The sequence below is a fragment of the Rhea americana genome, unplaced genomic scaffold (assembly GCF_003343005.1).
Source record: "Rhea americana isolate MKP2758 unplaced genomic scaffold, rheAme1 scaffold_326, whole genome shotgun sequence".
Taxonomy (NCBI): Eukaryota; Metazoa; Chordata; class Aves; order Rheiformes; family Rheidae; genus Rhea; species Rhea americana.
Window position 1 is genome coordinate 89,480 of NW_028186453.1, and position 17,043 is coordinate 106,522.

General features: G+C 41.6%; 1 protein-coding gene across 5 annotated transcripts in view; it reads right to left on the reverse strand.

The window, feature by feature from the left end:
* WRN (WRN RecQ like helicase) overlaps positions 1 to 17,043 on the reverse strand; it is a 39,557-nt gene that overhangs the window by 3,690 nt on the left and 18,824 nt on the right. For 4 of the 5 annotated variants that reach the window (XM_085310777.1, XM_085310781.1, XM_085310776.1 and 1 more), the window contains 17 exons: positions 16,862 to 16,968; positions 15,977 to 16,164; positions 15,020 to 15,194; positions 14,207 to 14,388; positions 13,303 to 13,404; positions 12,849 to 12,941; positions 11,325 to 11,466; positions 9,120 to 9,290; positions 8,943 to 9,037; positions 7,298 to 7,373; positions 7,059 to 7,132; positions 5,927 to 6,005; positions 5,535 to 5,647; positions 4,144 to 4,258; positions 3,184 to 3,309; positions 1,571 to 1,733; positions 295 to 509 (listed from right to left, as the gene is read on the reverse strand). In XM_085310777.1, the coding sequence (XP_085166903.1) occupies positions 295 to 509; positions 1,571 to 1,733; positions 3,184 to 3,309; positions 4,144 to 4,258; positions 5,535 to 5,647; positions 5,927 to 6,005; positions 7,059 to 7,132; positions 7,298 to 7,373; positions 8,943 to 9,037; positions 9,120 to 9,290; positions 11,325 to 11,466; positions 12,849 to 12,941; positions 13,303 to 13,404; positions 14,207 to 14,388; positions 15,020 to 15,194; positions 15,977 to 16,164; positions 16,862 to 16,968 (2,216 nt within the window). The remainder of the gene's footprint in view (positions 1 to 294; positions 510 to 1,570; positions 1,734 to 3,183; positions 3,310 to 4,143; positions 4,259 to 5,534; positions 5,648 to 5,926; positions 6,006 to 7,058; positions 7,133 to 7,297; positions 7,374 to 8,942; positions 9,038 to 9,119; positions 9,291 to 11,324; positions 11,467 to 12,848; positions 12,942 to 13,302; positions 13,405 to 14,206; positions 14,389 to 15,019; positions 15,195 to 15,976; positions 16,165 to 16,861; positions 16,969 to 17,043) is intronic. The other variant, XM_085310780.1, reaches the window with a different exon arrangement.

Consider the following 17,043-nt stretch of genomic DNA (forward strand, 5'->3'; position numbering starts at 1 on the left):
GCGGACCACTAAGCATCTGCATTCTTCCTGGATTGCACTACCAGGACCCACTCCATATGAGCGGACAGTGCAACAGAGAAACAGCTCAGCCCAAGCATGCCTGCACAGGGGCAGCATCTGTCATCTTCCTAGGTCAACAGTTTGCGAGGGGAACCCTCTTGTTCTAGCCTGAGCTTTGCACAAAGAAAGCGGGGCACTCTTGCTCAGAGCTGCAGGAAAAGTGGGGCAGGGAGAACATGCTTCCCCTCCCCCCCCAACACACACAAACCCACGTTTATAGCTTCTCTTACTAACCTTTGTTTCGGTCCCTGAAGCGTTTTCCCTGCTTGCTTCATYTGCTCCTGCTTTTTCTTGCTGCCTGCTGGACCACACCAGGGTCCTTTTGTAGCCCAAACCATCCTGAGGCCTGCTTCCATCCTCTTTCTCCAATAGTGCAATAGTCATCCGGATAAGATATGTTTCAATATCTGCAGGAACCAGCTTTCTAATTGCTTGAATTTTGGTTGTGTCTTGAGGAAAAAAAAATTGTATGTATACGTGTATGTTCTTAGATTCCCCTGCCCCTTATTCACGGTGCTTCTACGCTTTAAGAAGCATTTGTTCTCATTAAAGCCTAGCATAGATTAAGGCATAAAAAAAGGTTAAGAAACAAAACACAGTGTGTGGCTTGGGCCCATAGGAAAACAGCACATGAGCTCATGGGGTAAATTTCCAACTCATTCCTACTCACACAGTCGTCTTGTCCTTAACTTTAGACTGAAGTATTATAATCATCTGCCTCCAACTGTGTTCTCGAGAGGCAGACTGTTAGTTCAGGCTGAAAAGTCCTCACATTCTCCCTTGCTAGAATGGAGTGCTTAAACTTAGTGCCACACAAGCTAACGAAGTCTGGTTGGGCCCATAGCTGCTGCTGAAAAGATGCATCAATTAATCTGCAATGTGACTGGAGTATGGAAACTAGGAAGTCAGAAACTCCAGAAAGCAAATTAAGCTAGTGGGGCACAATTAAACTTCAAGTTGCTCATCCTCAGAGCCACAACTTAACAGTGCTCTGGTGCCCATTCACCTGTGAACTGATACTAGCTCAGGGGGTGAAAACAAAAACAGGCTAAAACTGAAAAATGCTTTTCCTGCACTGATTCAATCTCCTCATCACAAACAAGCAACTTCTCTGGATTTCTTCTGGAGAAATTCTACAGCTCYTAATGCACATGTTGTTTGCAGATACCAGGGAGATGTTGCCAGGCTGACTTGTTCAACTTACCTGCTCTTAAGTTGTGTAAATATGATTTAGTCAAGAATGATGCCTGAATCATTTCTACAGCTATAGAGCTGAGGAAGGATCTGTAAAGGGCTACTCTGCTCTGCTTTTCAATGAGTCAAAATTGTCTTATTTCAGATGATAACCTCGGAAGGACAGGAGTGCCCTTGGCATTGCCATACTCTGCCCTGATATTGCCACAAGCCTTCTAAAATAATGTGTTCTACTTAAAGAAATAGCAGAGTCGCCAGATTTCTCATCAGCACGCCACTATCATGAGAAGCTTCACATTAGGGCTGTGATTCTCACCTGAGTCAATGGGAGGACTACGGATAACATCAGAAATCATCTGCTGAATTTCCAGGGTCAAACCTGCTCGTTCCAGGTTGACGGGGTAGCCAGCTTTCACTGCCTGGCACAGGTGAGTGCCAACCTCAGAAAGAGGAAGAGATCTGCTCTCACTTATAGTCCGCTGGGGAAACAATGACAGAAGAAGTTAAGGTGATAAGCATCTGAAATACATCTAAATGCCCAAAGCCTGGCAAGCTCACATTCCCAAGGAGTAACCAGGCGATGCTGAAATTGGACAGCACAACAAGAAAACCCAAAGCACTTAGTTACACCCAATATCGCTGACTGTGAAGAGCATTTTTGTCTTGAGGTTATTACTTCCAGAACTYGASTGCTATGCCTCAGCCTGARCTTATCTCAGATAACAAGAGGTTCTGTGTGACCAYCTCTGAGGCTCAGAGCCCAAAGGTCAYACAGCTAGTCCAGACACCCTGGAARAGTAGAAAAAGAGACAAGGAGATGTTCTTGGATATTCTCCTCTTGTATCCTTGTGGTTTAACCTCTCCTGCAGCCTGTTTATATCTCATATTCCTTTGCGTCAAGACTGTCACCATCATCCTCATTCCAACCATATGGCACCTACGTCTCAGAATGCAGCAATTTCTACTACATAGCAAATGAGTATTTTCACCTCGTAGGCTAGAGCATTAACCCAGCTTCTACTTCATTGGGCATTTCTTCGCTGAAGCTTCAGACGTCTTCTGCTAAGCAGTCCTTCATCTACACCTGACCTTCGAGGGTCTGTCTGATTGAGGACATCACGTAGAACATGGCTAACAGTGCCAAAACAAATTCACATCTGTTCACATTTTCATTTAAAAAGTCTGAAGATATTTGCCTTGAAGAGAATTATCAAAACTTTTGCTACCTAAATTTGGACTTTTTCACGGATAGATTTCAAAACGATTAACTTTTCCTGTTTGGAAGAACAGCTTTCATTCTTCTGACTTCTCCCYCAAACAACACACATCCAGTGCACGCAAAAGTCAGGTTAGTAGATACAGAAYGTCAAGTTATCAACTAATAACTATACCATAGCTTCTTGTTAATTAATGCTTAGTTACACTTTATTTTAGTGACTGTCTGACAGGGTTTACCCATACTCTTGGGAATGGCAAAGTAAAACTTCAAGCAACTTGTTTCCTACTGCAGGATTAAAAAGCAATAAATAAAACTGTTTACAAACAGCTCATGATGCTTACCACAAAAATACACAGGAATACATGGAACACACAGCATTTTTTTTAAAGCAGGAAGGTATACATCAAAAAAGCCAAATTAAAGAGGAAAGAGGCTGGAGCAAAACATAGTTCATGAAAGTACTAAAACACGCCAATGAAAGAGCTGCAATAGTTCTATAATAAATAGGGAGCTGGGTACCACCTTGCTGTAGCCTTATACAGCAAGATGAGTTCTTCACGCTTTCAGGTTGGTCAGTGCCTTAAAGAAACCCTCTCCAGCACTACGCAGAGGATTTAAGAGCACAAACTTGCAAACCCCTCACTTCCTAGACACAATACCCCGCTTGTTAATTTTAAACGACGAAAAGACCTCCATGGGGAAAAGCTTACCAGGGACAGATTCTTCTCTTGGAACAGGACGTATGTGACATGCTCAGATGGAGAGAGTACTCCAGCATGTTTCCAGGGAGTTGTTTCTTTCTGGTCTCTAGGTCCAGATACAGGGAATGCATCCATCTAAAGGATATAAAAAGGATTTAGGATATCCTAGTAATAACCRCTGGATCAGCCTCCCCTATGTAATCTGAAGTAGTATCGGGAATGGAGTCATTCCTCTTTGAGGAAGTTTGGGGTTTGGTGCTCCATATTCCACAAAATAAATAAATAAATAAATAAAACTCCACAAAAGTAACAAACAAGATGGACATCTGCGTATTCCTGCCTTAATAAAACAAGCATGGGATTGTCCAAGGGACTTGCAAGCCTGCCCCCCCAAAAAACAGGATATAGGTAAAACCAGAACTTTTTAGTAAGTAATCCTAACATACATAAGTGGAACTATTTCATTAGAATGGTGATAATCAGTCTGCTTTTTTGTATGAGAATTTCCCTCCATTTATCTATTTATTTTAATTTACGCCTAACACACACATACGCATGCACAGATTTCTTTAAAAGCACAAATGCTTTCGGTTCCCTTAGCTTGGTCCTAACAGCTCAATCTATGAAGCAGAAAAGAAACTCCTTACAGTGGAAAACATGTTGCTCTCACGCATTAAACAGCGGTCCAGAACATCAGCCAGGTCCAGATGTCCTGCCCAGACACCCTGGTCTTTCAATATCACCATGGAGGTCTGCTTAAGCGGGAGCTAAGAGCGCTAAGTAGCACACTCCGCTTTGGGAAACATTCATAGGCAAAGCTAACATAGTTCAGCTGCCCTGCTTGGATGGGACAACTGTGTTTAAAAAAATAAAAAATAAAATAAAAACCTTGAAAGAAAAATTGGATAGTTGCACACTGTTAGTTCTTTAAGGTGTCTGCACAGTAGCAGACACTTCGCTCAGTCCTACCTGCAAATTATTCACTTGGCAAAACTCCTTAATTTCAGCCAGCAGAGGAGCCAATATGGTAGATTTGGCTTCAGACACACCATCAATTCTCTTCACATTCTCAACAGTCGTAGGCCTGGTTTGGGGTGAACAAYAAAAATAATGGAAACTTCCTAAGCTGATGCTTTGGAAAGTCACATGTCTGTGAACAGCAACATACACCTTAACCACAACTCTCAGTCATTACTTGAACGTGGCAGTACTGTACTGCCATCATCTCTGCAACTCCTAAGGAATTCCTCTGTTTGCATTTCTGTGTCACGCAACTTTGCACATAAATCTTAATTTGTTCTTCCCTTCCAAGCATGTGTAAGACCAGAGATCTTCCATGGAATAAGATACACATTCCAAAACAGTTACATAACATGTCAGTAGCTGGGAAAGGCACTTCAGATGCATTACAAACTGAGCTGCCCTCCGATACCCAGTCTTACAGTGGGAAAGCTGAAGGAATTTGTTTCCTTTTCATAGCTGAGAGCAACACTAACTTGTGCTTATTCATTTATGCTACTGAGCTACCCATGGACATGTAGGAGACAGCTCTTGACCTGTAGCTTTTGTAATCCTTATCAGGATAAGAACATAGTAAACTGATTGAAAAACCACACACACATTGGAGAGAAAGTGGGAAAGGTAAGAATCTGCACAGTACCTCTTTCCCTCTGACTGGTCAAGTTGTTAGGTGGTTTGATTAAAATGGCATGTGCAAAGATTTTTTTTTTTTTAAGCTGCATTGAAGATGCAAGTCTGATGTCAGTAACACCATTCAACTTACACAGGTGAGCAGTCCATAAGGGCACTACAGTAAAAGATCCTCAGGGAAAAACCTGCCACTCTACCAACAAGGCATGCTCTCTCAACAAAATCAGCAGGGAGATTCCTAACTTTCAAAGCACAAGTCAATGAAAGGATTATAGTCGGGCAGCAGCAAAGGAACACAGTTTGTCTGTAGATAGCTCATAAGCAAGAAAACGCACCCCGAGTAGCTCTCACACAAATAGAGCAGATGTGACTCTTTTCATCTTATTACTGTGCAAAATCTCACTGCTCCTCAGGCCTGTTAAACGGGGGTAGTAGAATGAAACATCAGGGGAGGTTCAGACATACAGCAGATGCACTCTACTCCCCCCCCATCCCCCCCCCCCATTTTTTGGTGGCACTAGTTTCTCTAACAAGCTGAAAATCTGCTAACATCTCTGCTGATATAAAACCTAACAGAACCAGAAACAGATATGGGAACAAAGCTCTTCAAGCCAACGACACCGGAGAAGTTGCATAGTAGCTTAGTTTTATTTTAGTGACCTGGCTTGCAATCCTTCACAGTTACGTGCCTGCATGCATGCAGACCTTACCTTATTCGGGCCATCTCCACCAGGACCTTATTGGTTGCTAGGACAGCTGGAGGAATTTCCTTCTCATTAGCTAGCTTCTGCCTAGCTGTCAACAACTTGCCATACAGGGCAGTCTGTGAACAAGAGAGCCAAACTCTTTTGAAGAAACTTTAGATCAAACACATCTAAAGTAACCCAAAAAAAACAAAAACAAGTTACAGCATGCATCATCTTTCCTCAAATGTGCAAAACCAAATACTGCAACCCGTTAACAATCTTAACACATTTAAATTTTCCTAGAACTTCTGTTCAGAACAATGTTCTGATATCAAGAGCTGCCCATCACAGCTGCTCCAGTACAGCAAAACTGTACCTGGACTGCAATTCACAGGTATGCTCCCTTTCAGACTTACCTGCAGTTCTTTTTCTTGAGATGAAACAGATTCTGTGGACTTTGAAGGAAAAGATTTGACTGGCGAGTGCACAGGGATGCTGATAAAAAAAATAAAGAAGCACAAGGTCAGCACTTGCACAGCACCAGTTTATTCATGTTCTGTACAGAAGGCTGTGGGAGAGCAGCTGCCCAACTTATTTTTTTGCCTGCTGTTTGGTGACCTGGCACCTCGTGCTAGCAGGAGCACTGACACAGGACTTAAGCTGATCAGGGCAGCACTAGCTTTAGGCAAAAATCTTTTGCAAGCAGATCATAACATTAGCCAGCATTGAGCATTTTTGTAGCATCACTACTCTTTCCAGTCACAGCCTCTAAGAAGCTATTTCACCTTTGCCCTTTGATTTTTTTTTTCAGACAGTCTCTCAAAAACAAACCTAATATCTCTCTCTATGGCTGATCCCGTATCTTAAGATTAACCTTCTGCTGTCCAAACCTCAAGCAGACAACGAAAATTGCAGTTTTGTAAGCAAAGCACCTACATCCTTACCTACAGCTGGATTCTCATATTAATAAAGGTGTTCTCACAAGCTCTTGCCCATTCATAATGTTACTCTGACAGCATTCCACAAGCAAAAATGCTGCATTTTTCCCTTATTGCTGACAATGTTGATCCTGGCCAAAATAGAGCTAATGAATTTAAAAGCATCAGTGGCAAAGATGCAGCTGCTGTGCTGCAAGCAGAATTAGCTGTTGTTAGTGCTAGGTGCATCCGCACGATGAGAGTGGTGTCACAGCAACCAGCCTATAGGGTCCTATTACAACAACAGCAGCCCACTTAGAGGTAAATAGGACCAAAACAGTATTGCAATATTGCAAGTAGACAAGCTAGAATAAAGGCTCTTTTCCTTGATTTACTAAGCCAAGTGTGAAATAACATTTGCTTTGGAAYGCGGTTGCTCCTAAAGTGATCTCTCTCTATATGGCTACAGTGGTAATTATTCAGTTTAAATGATATATCAGTAATTTTTAATCATAACCAGGCATGTTTTATGGTTGCTTCAGAGAGGAATACTATTTTAAGGGTCATATTACAAACTATTCCTATTATGCAGTTAAACCATTGCCAGCTGTTTTAATTTATAATACTGTACCTCTTAAGTGTGTCCTTGCTTCCTGTAGAAATTTTATCTTTTCTCTCATATGAAAACATTTCATATAAAGACACCTATTAAAAACACAAGACAAAAATGCTGATTTAACAGTCTTTGCAGTGCATTTGACATAAGCAGCAGAACATTAATTTGAAAGATCATAATAGGGTTAAAACTTTTAATGCAACAAACACAAATGTACACAACAAAAATGCAAGAAGAGTTGTGCTCATACAGACCTGTTTGACCGGTGAAAACTTTGTTACTTTCCCGTTTGGCGAGCACTGCTCGGAGACTGCAGCCGAAGGTCTACTGCTGTAAGAAAATGAATTTAATCTTACTAAAAATCAGACAGAATCATTTGCACAATGAAGCTGCCACTTTAAAAAAAGCAGCTAGGCAAACTGAACTGCACTTCGAATATGGCTATTTTTAGGGGTAAAAATTCTTACAGATTTTCTTAAATATATTAAAACCCCCATTCTATAGGGAAACATCAAGGACCTCAAAGATGAAAGCATGCTAGAACTTTTTCCTGGAGGTTGGGGGAAGGGGAATCTAGTCCTACAAAAAGATGACAAGGATTTTGACAAACAACCTTTACAGCAATATTGTCTTAAAAAAAGAAAAATCTACTTTTAACATCCCATTTCTGGAGGAAAAAAATCAGTACAAGCTTTCTGCTGTGCACTAAGAACACTGCTTTCACTGCTTCTTACTGTTTTAGAACAAAGAAAAGTTTCTCTCCTTCTATACGACCCATAGACAGTTGCTAAAAAACCTACAAAAATGGAAAATTACAGAAAAGAAAAGAAAAGCCACTCTGTGTCCTAGTGTTGATAAAATAATAATTTAAAAAATAATGGGTAATGACAATGTAGACACCTGCAAGGTCTCCATTGAAGACCTTAGTTCTCAAGTTATTTTTGCTACAGCAAAGTCGCTGCAACTTCTGGTTCATTGTTTTGCCCTTCAGGCGACTGAGCCACAAGTGGTATTTGTGAAAACCAGCAGCAAGACAGAACTGCTATTAAATGCAACTGGAAGTGAAAGACTACAAGCCAAGCTTCACACGCTTTTCTGTTTCAACAGCATACTCTGCTGCAAACACCTGACGATGAATAAAACAACCAACTTTAGCAGCTACACTTAAGACTTCAAATAATTGACATTTTGCAAAAATAAATAGAAAATAAACACCACAGACATTTGCACTGAAACAATTCTTTTTACAGCATAAGCATGTTGTACCTAGCTTTTCCGCTTCAGACAGTTAGCTTGCTTTCACGATAATGTTGGTCAAGTGTGTAGCTGGGAAAACAAGCTGATAACTGCTTTAGTTCCAACATGAGAGACTCAGTGTAGCATATTAGCATTAAAATGAAAGCAAGTCTTAATGAATTGCTATTTTTTCTTTAGCCAATTATTTTCCCCATGTTTCTATAACATGCTTTCTACCTACTCATAATAACTGATAACGAAGAAACTCCATTTTCTGAATAGCTTCAGTTGGGGAGACCAGAAAGATTTCTGCGAATTCCCTTTCCCTGCAAAGCTTCCCGGTTACGCTACCACTTGATTAGCTGCGCTGAAGACCTCGATGATGAGACATTGTCAGCTTTTACACAGCAACGCGCACTTTCAAGAGCATTACACAACATATTACCTTTTCTATCTGTGGCAGCTTCACAGTCTGTGAAAGGTTGGCAGCAGCTGCCAGGATAGACATCTCTAGCTGCCAAAGGGAACGCTTCAGCTAGACCAGACAGGAGATTTCTACACTAGACTTTCCAGTCATCTTCAAAAGCAACCGTAGCAAACGGGCTGTCTGATGTTAAAAAAATACGAAAGGAGCGCTCGAGAGAACGCGTGTGCTCTTATTACCTTCTAGAAGGTTTCCTTAGATTTAGGTCTTCGCTAGACTGTAACAGAAGGCTTGGACTTGAGACAGATCCAGCTTTTGAAAGCCAATTTCTACCCTGTAAGAAACACAGCATATGGCTTAGCTCTGGATTGCTGAACAGAAGCCTCCGATGGGATTGTTTTACAACAAAAAATTACCTTCTGGGTAAGCACGCATATGGTTGCAAACTTGCTATGCCCAGAGACTTCTCTGAGGAACCCCTCATTTATCAACTGTTGGCCCAGCGATTTCCACCAACTCTCCGGCCAGTCTTTCCCACTGCCGAAAAGCGCATGTCTTCGGTATCTGTCTGGCAAACGTTGAGAATTCTGAAATTATCAGAGGAATTGGTCAGACCGCTGTAGTTTTTGTGGAAAGGAAAGAAAAAAAAAGAATCTAGTATAACTGGTGAGCTAAAACCCTAAGCACAGAGGAAGACATTGAGAGCATTTCTGTGAAACTACAATTGAAAGTATTTTATTCAGATTTCCATAATACCCATTAAGACGATCTCACTCACAACAGCTGAATTACAAGATAAGCCATGTCCTTGTTCACATCACCTAAGCAGCAGCTGCACCTAACCTAATCCACTTCTGGGCTTCCTGCCAGGAGATCATGACCAGTGACTTACTGGTCATGTAGTAAGACCCAGGATAAAGCTGCACAAAAATCAGAGCTCTTAAACACCTCACATGCAGATTATAGGAACCATTAATGGCAGAAAATAAAAACAACCCAGCGCAGCTCAGGTTTATGCATGCCAGGGTAATCAGTCTCACATCACATGAATTCAAACAAGCATTTACCTCTGTCTTCTTCAGTCAGCAAGCGCCTAAGGCAGAAAAAAAAGCCACGAGCACTGCTTAAGTCAGAGGATTGGACAGCGTGCCGAGCTACGGCAGAAAGGCCGACCAGCGGCGGTCCAGGTGGGGTGCTCCCGGGGGCGGCAAGGGCGCAGCTCCCTTCTCCAGTACGGACCTAGCATGGAGACTGGAACTCCTTGCGGGCAGAGCAGGCTCACAGCATGTCGCCTCTGCTCCTCCTCCTCCTCTGGTTTGGTTGCCTGTTACAGAGTTCGATCCTTTCCATTCGAAACTCCAGAAAGGGTGTGTTTTACTCATTGGTTTACTGGTCTCTTAGCAATGATCCAAAGTGGGATGAAAACCCCAATTAGTTCCTGTTTGATGGACTGTCACCCCCTGAACTCAGAATCCAGTCATGTTCAGACATAGATAGCATGTGTAACTTATGGACTATCTAATAAGTGTCACCATGTTTTTTCTATGTTAGAAGTAATGCAACAAAGTAAAAGAACAGATGTTTTATGTTAGCTAGTACTTGAGGGGGAAAAACAGTAAAGCTTTTTTTTTTAAAAAAAAAAAAGCTTAATTTACACTGCAAATTTGACATGATCAATTTTCCCAACAGTGTCTAACAAATTAACAGCCCAGACTACTTTAAAATCTGTAACCATGTTTTTTTCCTGGACACATCTGTGAAAAGTTATTAACAAGTTACTTTCTGAATAAAACTGGAGGGAAGAAGAGGGTCAGGGGAAAAAAGAAAAGGTAGCAGCATTCAGCTAGTTTTATAAAGCATTGCAGGTGATTTTTTCCAGGCTGAAGACATTTGAAGCACTTTTGTTACTACTCCCATGTAGTATTTCTGGGAAGTTTCCCCTCTAGTATTTGAAAAGCTTTGTATTTGAAGATACGCATAAACAGTTTATATTAATTTTTTATTCATTATAACATTCTGTTTCTCATCTCACCACCCCAAGCAGGTCAGCAGTACTAAGGAAGAACACAAAAACATCTCAAACCAGCAGATTGCCATGAAAAGATGCATTTGTTCAACTCTGAAAAATGCTACTTTTTCCCAGGATAACGGAAATCGTGGAGAAGCAACTTAACCATCTCTGTAAAAACATCCAATTCACTAAGAAGAATATGAAAGCTCAAGGCCTACCAGAAGACCTTTCTTTAGTACTTCTGCCAACACCTGTCTCATTTTTTTACATGCCTAACACAGGACTGTWAACAACCAGCTCAAACACACTGCCCACAAAAACATAGGACGACCCCCCACAACACAAGCGCCAGACGCTAATTCCAAGCAGAGCTCTTGCACCACGAAGGGCCCCTGTTCCACCTCCCGGAAGGAAGGTGTGACAGGGAGGTCTTGGAGACAGAAATTGTTCCTCAGTGGTACTTGCACACAGTCAAGTGAAACACACTTAGGAAGCGCATTATCTTTACTGCAGTAGCATTTAAAAAAGACCCACGAACTGCAAGGGAAGTGCTGCTCCCATAACAAGGCCTCCACCCCCCAAACACAAGGGTTCTTAAAGTGTCACTTACAGACCCTCGGAGAAACAAAATGGGAAGTTTAGTTCCAAACTTCTCATCCAGGGCGCTCACTGCGGCCATCAGCTGATAGGCTTGCTTTCCAAAATCCTGTAAACTTCCTTCTGAGTCACTGGAAGCTGCAAAACCCGAAGTTCTGAAATGTATAAAGAAAACCAAGATTAGTTACATTCAAATCAAATCCCCCAGCCCTCCTCCCTCTTTGTTTTTTGTTTAGGGCATGATAAACTTAAGAAAAAAAAACCAACACACTTTGCAAGTTCCATTCACTAAGCAATTAAACATACTTTTGAAAGCAAAGACCTAGGAATGAAAATGAGACCAAGCAAAAACCAAAATCCCGTGCAGTTAAACAGCCGGACAACCAAACACTAAGCAGTTCTTCTCAGCACGTGCTTTGACAGAAGACTGTTTAAATAGTCTTCTGAATTTAGTATGTAAGTATTTCGACTGTCTTTAGCACTTAAGACATTTTTTAATAGCATCTAATAGCCTAAGGACTCTTTCTCCCCTACAAAAGAGGGGGGGAAAAAAAAGGTGGGGAACCCCTACTAAAGATTTTCTATGGCTCRTTATTGAAGGTAACTTGAGGAAGAGCCTACCTGAAAAATTAGATCACCCCAAGGGAGGGGAAAGAAAATGTTCTATTTCAAGTGATTTCAGATCTGTCCCACAAATCCACCACGTGGTCCTTTCCTAACACAAAGTCACTGTTAGCAGCTTGAAACAAAAATCTCCTAAACCAAATTCTGTTCTTTGAAAGCTATCAAAGAGCTTGAGCAAAAACATGCCTTAAGTCCGGAGCATACAGGAAACGTAGCCAAAACAACAGACTTTTTGCACAGAATATCATTTTTTGGGGGGTCTCCAATGGGAAAATACTCTGCTGCTAGCAAGCACAGATAGTCCATTTATCATAATTGCAGAAGTGTGTGTACGTGCACGAGAGGCAGAGGAGGTACTCATGTTGCTCGTGCTATTCATACCCGCGAGTACCAACCTCCCTGGTTCCCCTCGGCAAATCTATAAGACCATAAGTAACGCTAAAAAGAACATGGGTCAGCACCCGCTGTAACAAGAGAAGGGCTCCCTTGGCACTCAGGCCATACAGCCTCAGACACATGGCAGTATACCCCATTTTCAAGTATTTTCTTCAGGGATTAATTATCCAGCACCAATGCCAGACTTGCAGACTGCTATAAAAAAGAAAAAGTGTATTTCAAAGCCTTTAAGAACACTGCTCTGAATCGTTTACTCCGTTTCAGGAACCATGACCATACTTCATTTACAGACTTCTCCATAGCCTAACTTAGCACTTACAAGCTATTTCTTGGCTTGTTCAACTACTGAGTAGCAAGTTAACAGAGCCAGCTGCTCAAAAATAAAACTTCAGACTGAACATCTGCAAGATGAAGTGAATAAAAAAAAAGTAGTCAATCCTTTTTTTGATTGTTTGCCTGGTAAGTCACCTCGAGCGAACCTAACCTCCTGTATCAGTCTTCAGGGAAGAACRTTTACCTGGTCCTGCAGTTATCACAGCATTCCTCTGTGCCCATGATGCCCGAGGAGACCTTTCGGAGTTGTTTGTCTTCAAAATGAGATAAGATGATTCTACCCAAGGGAGCATGGGGAATTAAATAAAAGCACAAGAATTTACCCATGAAATTCATTCCAGAAAACAAGTTGAAATCAGCACCATTAATTAATTCACCAGGGAGCCAATTATTTGGCCTTCATTATGCTAAAGGAAGGGCTTTTTTTTTTTCCTGAAAAGTAAATAACAAAAGCTTGATGCATGCATATAATATAAAACATATAGGTTCTAGATTTTAAATGCTTTTCTTGATGCTTTTAAATATTGAAGAACATGTTTGCAAAACACGTTGCAAATGAAAAGCCTCTGGTTGCAACTGAGCTGCAATGGCTTGATGCTTTGAGATTACAGAAAACAYGAAATAAATACAGTACTCACTTCCTCCTGCAGCTATTTGAGATAAGGTACTTCTCTATTTTTGCCACCATCTTTAATTTATACAATCGGAACGTTTCATTGCGTATCTCGTTTAGACGATGTCTGTCAGCCAAGAAGAAAAAGGAGTAACTTTAAATACTGCGCACTATCCCTCTGTCTTGCAATGAAATYTAAACATGCCAGAGAACTGTCTGAACCCAGCCGACTGGAAGCAGCAAGGAAAAGCCTCCTACAAAAAGCAGGCCAAAACCTGCCTGCTTCTGCAGAAGCTTGATCTTTTTAGCATCTCACACCCTTCCGCATACGGCAACTATTCTCAAAAGGGCAGATRGAGACATCCAGAGCCTCTTCCAACCCCACAAACCACTAAGCTACAGTATTAAATGTGGAAAGGTGCAAGGCAGGAAAGGAAGAAGCTATACAGGAAAATCCCTCTCAGCCTCCAATTTTCCAAGCAAGCTCTGGTAATTTCTCATCAACATTAGAGGCCAGGTTACAAACGTGCTAGGACATCAGCCACCATGCTTTTAAGAAGTCAAGGAGCAGTAGATTACGACACCTATTGCCTAATTTAACATCCCCCAGAGCATTCCCTGAAAGCAAGCAACTGAGAAAATAGCATGGGAGAACCTTGCAGGATGGGCAATTCACTCTGCCCATGCTCTGAGCTGCTGCACGTGAGCCAGACCACCCGCGCCACGTCCCTGCGGCACGCACGGTGTGGGTAACAAGCCAATACTGCTTGTGTCACTTAGTGTCTGGTACTGAACGCATGCAGAAAACGGTTCTCGTAATCGCACTGTTAAATTTGTTATTCTTTCAGTCAGAACTCCCCTGCCTCTCTTCCCTTTGCAGTGGTAAGTTTGGGCTATCCACGTCAAATCATCTGTTCTCACTCACTTACCTGTTTAAAGCCAAGTCCGCTGACGTCCACAATACATGACAAGAGGCAGGAAGCCCATCACGACCAGCTCTCCCAATTTCCTGATAATAGGATTCCATTTCCTTAGGGGCACCGTAATGAATAACCCTCCGGATATCTGCTTTATTGATGCCCATTCCGAATGCCACCGTAGCTACAACACACTACAAAACAACGACCGCACAGAGTACGTTTTGAACTGAACCTTGAGAACATGTCTAGATTTCTATCAATGCTCAGATAATGGGTAATAACTTCTCACTACAGACTCAAAATTCAGCCTAAAATACACAGGCTACAAGCTTACACTCAATTCCTACTTCTGTAGAGTTGCTTTGAGATTACRCTTTCAAGAACCCCGATGCTGGTAGGAGCATGAGCACAGGGTTATAATGAGCAACGTGTTGTGGCAGATACTAGAGTTTTCAAGCAGTTTTTCCCCCAGAAGAGGRGCATAAAACATATCCTGAAGGGCAATGCAAGAAGCCCCAGGATAATTCTTTGCCCGCTCAGCTGCAGGAAGAAAAAAGCAACCTATAGCATCTGAGGAAGCTCCTGAGCCCTACACCTTAAGAGATTTAGTAAAGGAATTGGCAGCATACAGCAGCAATATTACTGTCACCATAGACCAGCAATTTCTTGCCCARAATAGAAGATATACAGAGAAAATCAGAAAAATAGGCCGATGTTTCCAGTTTCTTCCCTCTGTATGCATTCACACAATAACTAACCCATTTTCCACCAGAAACCCTACTGCTACAGATCGGAGCATGTGCTCTTACTTTTCCGTGTTACCTGAATTTCATCCCTCAAAAATTGGTGATGAATGTTTCTCCTTTCTTTGATTCCCATACCGGCATGGTATGCACCACAGGCCACGTCCAGTTTCACCAGCTCAGAAACAACTTGTTCAGTRGCCTTTCTTGAAGGGCAGTAGATGATAGTGGGTCCTTCAAACTCGTACGCAAAACTGAAAAACAAACAGCAACATGCAAAGATGTTGCTAACACGTAAGGACGCAGAGAAGAAGCTACCCATCTGCAAAAACTCTACTTCACCCTATTTAAAAAGGGGATGTAGCTTTCGCAGGAGTTCAACTTCTTCAGGATTAAAGGTTTAAAGAGTTTTAAAATTTGTTTTCTATACCCCCCTTATTTTAAATATTTCTCTATATGGATAAGATCCCAGGTAGCATGGAAAGTCATCACTCCACACATTTCAGAGGTGCTGCAGCTTAAAACCAGTTCAGCACCTTCCCATGGAGCTGCTTTAGTCCAACAAAAGTCAGTTTGTGTTCATAAGTTTTGCATTGCTTGTAGCTTTCAGTGCTTGGGACCAATCTGAGCTTCACCATATGATGCAAAGAGCTTGCCGATGAGTTCTTAACAAAGAAAGGAGGAAAAGGTGTTTTGCCCCTTTTATGAAAGTAGTTGGACTGAACAGAAGTTATCTGTCCTTWACGAAAAGGGAGTTGGAAGTTATTTTGCACGTTGGTATGTTCATAAGGGAACAGTCAGGGATCACCCTTCCCTGCTTCAAAAAAAAAAGGGGGGGGTTTTGTTTTTTTGGGGTTTTTTTGTTTTTTTGTTTTTTTGAATGTGTCACAGTTGTGGAGAACCTAACAAGTGACTCCAACTACATCAGAGCCGAGCTTGGTGTCTTGCTCACCAGAGCAGTTTAAAGACACCACCAGTTCTTGGTGCACTGCAGGTAAGTATTGAGGGAACAGAGAGTACAGGCTTAAACCCTCACCTTCCTTTTCTAATAAGAAACTGCTTCARATCCCTAAGGATATTTCCACTTTGTCGTGCAACTTCTAAGTACAGGTTAGGTCTGTCAAAACTAGTACATGTGACCTGGGGATTCTTCAGGTTCAGACAATTCACTATGTCTTCTCGAATCGAAGGGCTTGCAGTTGCAGTTAAAGCAACAATGGGAACCTGTAATTAAAAACAGTAGAATCAAGTAGTTCAAGACCCCTCATTRATGCTTTTTTAGATCACGAGTCAAAACTTAAGTAGCAGCATGAGAACAGGCATTTTAATCTTATGTTCACTACAGCTCAGTGATCTGAAAGAACACAGGTCATATTTAGCCTCCTAAACTTTTGGTCTATACTATTCAGGAGAGGGGATAAAACACTGTTTACGAGGTTTTTTTCCAGAGTTTGTGTGTTCTTTATTTGYATCTTCAGTGAATTATAGTATTTTTCTGATGTGGTAGCTTAATTTGGGACCTTATGCAACAGTGCTTCAGGAGTGCCTAGAAATCTCTGCTGCTTGTCCTAACAAGTCACTTGACCAGTTTCAAAAAAATCCTTAGATACTAAGCAAGAAGCTTTGAGACACAATCTTTCAGCATAAAGGGATCCAAMTAAATCTTAACTCTAACTTTCAGAAATATCTAGTATTCCAGGTACAGAATAACCACCATTAAAAAAGTTGGGAATCAAATAGAATAGCGAGTTTTGGAAAAAACCACAAAGGCTACCGACTGACAGAGAACGTACGAACTCCAAAACAGCACGGTAAGTCAACCTAGAGAAAAGCAGCATCAGAAGACGAGATCTCAATCTATCGTATAGAGAGGGGTGGAATCCTTCTCTCCAATTTGAAATCAAACATCCTGAAATCTTACCGATGGCAGAGCCTTCTTTAACAAGCCCAAACTCCTAAAGGAGTTTCTGAAGTCATGTCCCCATTCTGAAATGCAGTGAGCTTCATCAACAGCTATGAGGGTGATACCTAAGGAGACAAAGCCACAACACGGGCACAGTACTTCAGTAACAAAACGAACAAACACGAGAAGCTGGAAAACAC